Below are 7,535 nucleotides of genomic sequence, written 5' to 3' on the forward strand. Positions count from 1 at the left end.
ATACTTCCAAATATTCTAAAAATATATATTAATAATAGACACTCTACATAAGACATTTGGGAAATGTTAATCTAGCAGTTCTAAAATCTTAAATGTTTATAAAAAAGGTTTCTCGTGTATATACAAACAAATGTGTATGAGAAAAGTCGATCATGTATTTAAAAAAGTTCACCTAGCAGTTGAAAAAATGTTAATCATCTATTAAAAAAAGTTAAATGTGTACAAAAAATATGTTCCTTGTGTATACCAAATGTAAAGTGCGTATCAAGTAATTGAAGATGATTTTTTAAATGTTGATCCTATATCAAAAAATGTTAATCATATTATTAAGAAATGTAAACTATGTATAAAAATGTTCCTAATATCAAGTATGTACAATGTGTATGGTAAAGTAGTCATCAAACACAAAATTTGAAAAACTTCTCATCATCTATTTAAAAAATGTTATATGTGCACAGAAAATGTTCCCAATGTATAGGAAAAATGTAGAACGTGTATTTAAAAACTGTACATAAAAACATAAATTTTAAAAAATGTTGATCGTGTAGAAAAAATGTCAATCATATATTTCAAAAAAGTTAAAAATGTATTAAAATAATGTTCCTGACATATATTGAAAATGTACAATGTGGATGAAAAATCTAGTCTTCAAACATATTCTAAAAAGGTTAATCACATATTAGAAAAATGTTAAACATGTGTCAAATAAATTTTCCTAATGTATACCTAAAATTTGCAAATGTATATGAAAAATGTAGACATGTGTTGAAGAAAAAAAAGCAAAAAGCAAAAAAAAATCGGTGATAAGCCGAAGAAACGGAAGAAAGAAACACCCGAACAACGAAGAAAAATGGAAAATCCAAAGAAAAACCATGAGAAAAAAAATTAAAAGAAAAGAAAACGAAGAAAAAATGAAGTAAACTGATGAAAACTAAGAAAGAAACATAAACCGAAGAAAGGCAAAGAAAATATAATAGAAAAAAAATCAGAGAATGGACAAAAGAGAAATGAAAAGAAAAGAGAAAGAAACCTGTAAAAGCGGGAATACAATATGAAGAAAGCGTTGCAAAACAAAGGAAAACCAAAGAAACCCACGAAGAAACAGAGAAAAAAAACGAAAAAGAAATTGAAAAGATGCAACGCAACCGAGAGAAGGAAGCAAACGCGAGCGACAGCGTGTGTGCGAAGGAACGCATGAAAAAGGCTGGCCTAGTATTGTAGTTGCAGGGGAAAGCTTCAGGCGAGACAGTTGATATAGTCCTTGCGGTGTCACACGGCTCACGGCGAACCGTGCTCATTGGAACCCTGGAAACAAGAAGCCCGCCCAGTCCAGCGAACTTGATCACTCATCATTCTTTGTATACCCTTATCAAAGCAATAAAACATAGTTCACACCCGAACAATACAATATGATGAGAAAGACTCTCGTACAAAGCCAATCAAAAGATACAACTTGAGTCTAAAACAGGCCTAACACCTCGTCGAGGTTCGACCAAAGAATCCTGAGCTCCACGATAACACCCCGGAGAGGGTGACAACGCGACCTGCCGAGTCCGAGCATAGACATTGGCTTTTACCTGGAGCACCGAGACAGGAACAAGTGGCACGACGACGTTTCAGGAAGCAAGCAAACCCATAGGTGCCGCCGTTGTCGGCGCTAGAAATGCAAAGCTTTCGCTCGGAAGCTCGCCTACATCACCAAGAGGAGTTTCGATCACCACCACAACGAGGGCTAGCTCATCCACACCAGATCTGCGCACTGCAAGAGCAGACCAGAGCCTCCCATCACTACACCCCTTTCCGTCCACACGACCAAGAGGTGGAGTCTGCCAGAAAGCCAATCGTGAAGCCACCATCCAGTACCGCTGCCCCGGCATCCCCTAGGCATCACCGATCATCCACGTCACGACCAGGCAACAACGGTAGGAGGAGTGAAAGGCGCCTCCTTGCCTTTCTCTGTGTACTCTTTACTTGTGCTACCTGCCTAGAGAGTAACTTATATGGAATTTTGCTCGCGCCATGATTAATGCTCTGTGCTTGACGACGGAAACGAAATAAAATCAGAACACTCACCGGGCAATGATAAGCTGGGTTATCTTTCTTACTTTCTCACTTCCATGTTCCAACATGCATGTGCATGCATGCATTCTTTTCTCGGCAAGGAGGCGGTAAGCGTTGTCATATAGGATCCGGCTTGCTTGCTCCCTCTTCATGCTTTCATCCGTGCTTCCACTTCATCGTACGACTGTCTTTTTTTATTTTTTTCTTTCTAATCTGATCAGTAATCATCTCCCCTCCTGATTTTAAGGGGGTGGGACCGGACCTTATTTTATTTCAATTAAATCAAGCCACATATGCGAGAGCACAGATGGACACACGCGCGGGAAGCCGTATACGGGTATTCATAAAGTTTAACACGTTTGGGCGCGTGATTAGGCCCGCAATTAGGTATAATCCTTGTGTTTAGCTGGACGTAAACACCTCAAAAAGGCAAAGGCATAAACACAAAGCTGCAATTTGGTGGCCGGAAGCAAAGGAATTCAAAGATTCTTCCGGCGATCAATCCATCTCCTGTGGTCCTGCGTATATATACTAGCTAGCTAGGCTTTGTCACGCATTGCTTCGGCCGCTAAGCTTCGTGGAATCGCGTGGTTCACGATAATCACGTACGTACAGCGCCGATCGATTAGGCAGGTGGGTAGCCAGACGCGACATGAGGAGTCATGGGACACTTCCACACTCAAAATCGCTCTATTTATTCCCTCCTTGATGCATTGTCCCGACTTCAACACGTGCGCAGGCCATCGATCTATCAATGGGTGCGCACACGCTTCTCACCCCGGTTGTCAGCAAGATCTTCTGCAGCTCCCTGCAGGCCGTGCTCCTGGTCCGCCGCCGTCCCCCCGCCGTCACCGGAGGCGGCTTCGTCGTCACCGACCGCGAGCAGAGGGTAGTCTTCAGCGTCGACGGCTGCGGGATCATCGGCGCCAGCGGGCAGCTCGTCGTCAGGGACGGCGACGGCACCGCCATCCTCTTCATCCACAAGAAGGTGAGTTACCGAGTTCGTAGGTCGAGCTCGAGCTAGTCCATGTGCCATCTCTGCGTGTTTCAACCGATTTGGCCGGTGTCACAGGGAGGAGTCGTCCAAGCGCTGAGCGTTCACAACCGGTGGAAAGGGTACCTCATGGACTACGGCGAGCCGAGCAAGCCGGTGTTCAGCTTGCAGGACCCGAAGCCGGTGCTCAGCTGCGCGGCGGGCGACGTCCGGGTCACCGTCGAACCCAAGGGGAGGAAGCGGCACTGGGACTACGAGGTCACGGGATCCTTCGCCCACAGGGCTTGCGCCGTCAAGAGCCGCACAGGCCACGTCGTAGCACAGGTAAAGTTCTATCACGTGATAAGTCAAAGGAGTTGAGTCATGAGTTCAGTTCAACTCAATTACTGTACAAATTATGAGTTTTGATTTTCTAATAACGTGTGAACTAGATTGGAGTGAAGGGGATGATGGCCGGCCGGGACTTCTACCATGTGGTGGTGCAGCCGGGCTATGACCAGGCCTTTGTGATTGGCGTAATTGCCATCCTCGACAACATGAATGGGGAATCCACAAGGTGTTAATGCTACAAAGTGGGAGCAATGAGCTCATCACATTTAGCCATGGGACCGATAAGATTGTATTGCCAATTTGTTTAATTATCTTGATTGATTATTTGCTGGGCCGCTAATTATTTGCTCCTTCTCAATGGTAGTCTGGAGGTGAAATTACTGTAAATTGGTGTAAATTAAGGTTGGGTTTGTTGAACAAGCAAATGGTATGTGTATAGTGTTGCATATCTTGCGAACACGCTCCACATGTTTGCCTATGCCCTAGACTGAGTTGGCTGGGGTTTGCTGCCATGATCCTGCCTCGATGTTCATTGGAGGTGACTTTAATACTGTCCGCCATGGGGCAAAAGTACCGATGACCTTTTCTGTTCACTATCTAATTGCTCGTGCGTAGCAATGATGACATACATATTCTATTGGTTCAACAAGGCTCATATTGCAAAACGCTGAGCACAACACGAACCTAAACCTTGCTGCAAAGAAGGGGACTTGAAGATTAGTTTGTAGTCATAAAAAATAGTTCGGCAACAAGGCTTGTATTGCAAAGCCTGAGGCACAACACAACCTTTGTTGCAAAGAAGGGAATTTGGGGATTTAGTTGATGTCACAGTCGTATAAAAAATAACTGTTCCACAAGGATTGCAACAAGGCTTGTGTTGCCAAGAGCTAAGCGCAACATAGATCGCCATGGGGAAAAAGTATTGGTGACCTTTCCTGCCCACTAGCTAATTGCTCGTTCGTTGCAATGATGACATACATATTCTATTGGTTCAACATAAATCATGTCCGCCATAAATCTTACACCCATCGTATTACATACCTTGGTAAGATTTGAATTGATTTGACTACGTGTAGGGAAGGCAATTTTTGATTTAGGTGAGGTGGTTTTAATAAGATTTGATTCGATTTGATTTGATATGGGTAGGAGAAGACAAGGAAAGTTTTAGCCCAGGTTTTGGATTCGAATGCCAGCAACCCATTTTTTTCCTGTCATGATCTTTTTCATTTTGCAACCACATAGTGTCAACACTGCCACTTGCACTCACACATCATGTTTACATGCTCATGTTTAATTTCCGGTCACAAATTGACAAATTTGCATCAGAAATCACAAACTATAACATCTTTCATTACACACATTGCGACAAAATATCACCATAAATGGAAGCAGCTGCAGTAGCCATTGCTCGAGTTTCATTAGGCCAAACACATAATATATTTCAGTACAAACCGACATATTTATAACATAATCCATTGATCCATTTAACTCATATGACCAACCTCGCAGATAAAACCCCTAATGGTAAAAGCCACACATAGATAATTGCCATGAGCATACCGGTGACACTACGACTAAAGCCCTTCTCTCCATTCTTTCAATTTGTTGACTCCGACATATGGGCTTTATCTTTCTTCATCCTACATATATGATGCTCGTTATCAATTTGTGCCCTTTCCAGCTTCATATTGTCGTCGGCAGCCTTATGGATCACAATACTTGTTGCCCCCTGTCTTCATCCACCCACCCCAAATATCCACAAGAATATAGCTACCAAATTCATATGGCGACTCAATTAGAATCGGTAAAACATTTCATAAAACAAATGGCCAGTAGCATAAAGACAACAAATTGTATTTAATGGACTGATTCACTAACATCCTACGGGCAGCTCAAAAATCTACGACCAACGTCAAATCCTTCACTACAAACTCCACGAGCTGGTGTAAGTTCATGCATACAAGATGATTCCTTCTTCTCTATCACATACTTCCTCCGTCCGAAAAATCTTGTCCCTCAAATGGATGTATCTAGCACCAAGATACATCCGTTTGAGGGACAAGCCTGTGACAATTTTTTTGGACGAAGGGAGTAGTACTTATAATCGTATACAAACAACCCCCAATCACCCCCGTACCTTATCACATGGTATATGTGGTAAGCAACTTTCGAATGGAAATTAAGCTACAATAATTAAGGCTGTTAGATTTACTTTAGAAGGTACATAATTCAAAAAAATATCAATACAAAACAGCCATTGACCCAACCCCTCCTGTGCCGCCCCCGCGAGGCGACGGGGAGGGGCCTTTGATCTGCTTCACCGATCGCCTTCTCCTACCCTCCCTCCCTCGCCGCCACCCAAGGGCACGGCTGGATGAAGCCCGACAGGCGCCGACGCTGGCGGGGCGTCTTCTTCCCCTTGCGATGGGGCAGCACGGGCCGACCTCCTCGGGCCTGGGCACGGCACAGGGTGCCGCGACACAACGGATCGCTGGCGTGGGGTGCCTGCGTGGGGTGCCTGCGTGGGTGATGCGATAACGTGAAGGACTTCGTGGTTGTGGCGACCCAGGGTGGCGGCCCTGGAAAGGTGGTGATAGGTGAAGCCCAGACCTCCCGCGATGACACGGCGTGGCGGTGTCCCTGTCCAAGGTGGATCTGCACCAGCGATCTGGTGGCTTTGACTTCGGATTGGATCGGGTCAGCGACGGTGATGAGCGTGCATGATTCCTCTCGGTGGCTCTCGCGGTTTGGCGAGGTGGGTTGGTGGCCCTCATCCCAGTCTAGTGGTGAAACACACATGCAGTGGCCAGTTGTGCCTAGGCTCCCACGATGGCAGTGCTGTTGTAGATGATCGCCAGATCTGGACGGCCAGATCTGGGGCTTGGAAGGCGGTCTGGATGGTACAAATGTTGTCAGTTGGATGCTCATGGGGTAGATCCAGGTGAAAACCTGGTCTTCGGCCGGCGGCCGGAGCCGGTGATGGTGACGCCCTCGACGTCGTTTCCTTCTTGAAGGCATCATCGAGGTGAAGCTCCCAACTCCATCCGCTACCTCCAGGGGAAACCCCAGATCATTCGATCGGATGACGGCGACACACTTGTGTCATTCCCTCCTTGGGGCGTCATTCTTGGAGGTGTGCATTGGCTTGAGGGACCAGTGGACAGTTCCAACGGTGGAGCGGCATTCCATGTGACACATCGACGGCATGGAGTCTCGGCTGAATGGTGCGGCAGGGCCTCGACGACGGATGTGTGATGATGAATGAGGAGGCATTGTCTGGCGTCGTGCAGGCGTCGACAGCAGGCATGTAAAGTTTGATGCGTCAGTACCTGCTGTGAAGATGGTTTGGTGGAAGACGGTGGCGATGACCTATGATAGTGCATTGGACCGGTTTGCGTCCCGGACCTAGTATGTAGCTTGGTTTGGCCCTCCGGCTTTAGATGCTAGGCTTAGGTGAGAGGTCTGGGTATTCGGCATAGACTTTCTGCACTCCTTCATCAAGGGCATAGGAGTAGCGACAAATGTTGCCAAGATAGCGGATTCAGGCATATTGATGTACTACTTTGTAAGGTTGATACATCTCCAACGTATCTATAATTTTTGATTGTTCCATACTATTATATTATCTGTTTTGGATGTTTTGTATGCATTAATATGCTATTTTATATTATTTCTGGGACTAACCTATTAACCTAGAGCCCAGTGTCAGTTCCTGTTTTTTCCTTGTTTTAGAGTTTCGCAGAAAAGGAATACCAAACGGAATAAAAACTTTCACGGTGATTTTTCTTGGACCAGAAGACAACCATAAGACTTGGAGATGAAGTCGAAGGAGCCACGAGACGGCCACTGATACGTCTCCAACGTATCTATAATTTTTTATTGCTCCATGCTATATTATCTACTGTTTTGGACATTATTAGGCTTTATTTTTTCACTTTTATATTATTTTTGGGACTAACCTATTAACCGGAGGCCCAGCCCAGAATTGTTGTTTTTTTGCCTATTTTAGGGTTTCGAAGAAAAGGAATATCAAACGGAGTCCAAACGGAATGAAACCTTCGGGAACGTGATTTTCTCAACGAACAAGACCCAGTAGACTTGGACCCTACGTCAAGACACAAAAGCGGAGGCCACGAGGTAGGGGGCACGC

The 7,535-nt window shown here is 45.1% G+C and overlaps 1 protein-coding gene across 1 annotated transcript; it reads left to right on the plus strand.

The window, feature by feature from the left end:
- Window positions 1-2,808: 2,808 nt before the first annotated feature.
- Window positions 2,809-3,833, plus strand: LOC119288510 (protein LURP-one-related 6-like). Its single transcript, XM_037568122.1, has 3 exons — window positions 2,809-3,049; window positions 3,134-3,379; window positions 3,487-3,833. The coding sequence occupies exons 1-3, from the start codon at window positions 2,816-2,818 to the stop codon at window positions 3,616-3,618; spliced, it is 612 nt and encodes a 203-aa protein (XP_037424019.1). The 5' UTR covers window positions 2,809-2,815; the 3' UTR covers window positions 3,619-3,833.
- Window positions 3,834-7,535: the final 3,702 nt, after the last annotated feature.

This window comes from Triticum dicoccoides, chromosome 4A (assembly GCF_002162155.2).
Source record: "Triticum dicoccoides isolate Atlit2015 ecotype Zavitan chromosome 4A, WEW_v2.0, whole genome shotgun sequence".
Taxonomy (NCBI): domain Eukaryota; kingdom Viridiplantae; phylum Streptophyta; class Magnoliopsida; order Poales; family Poaceae; genus Triticum; species Triticum dicoccoides.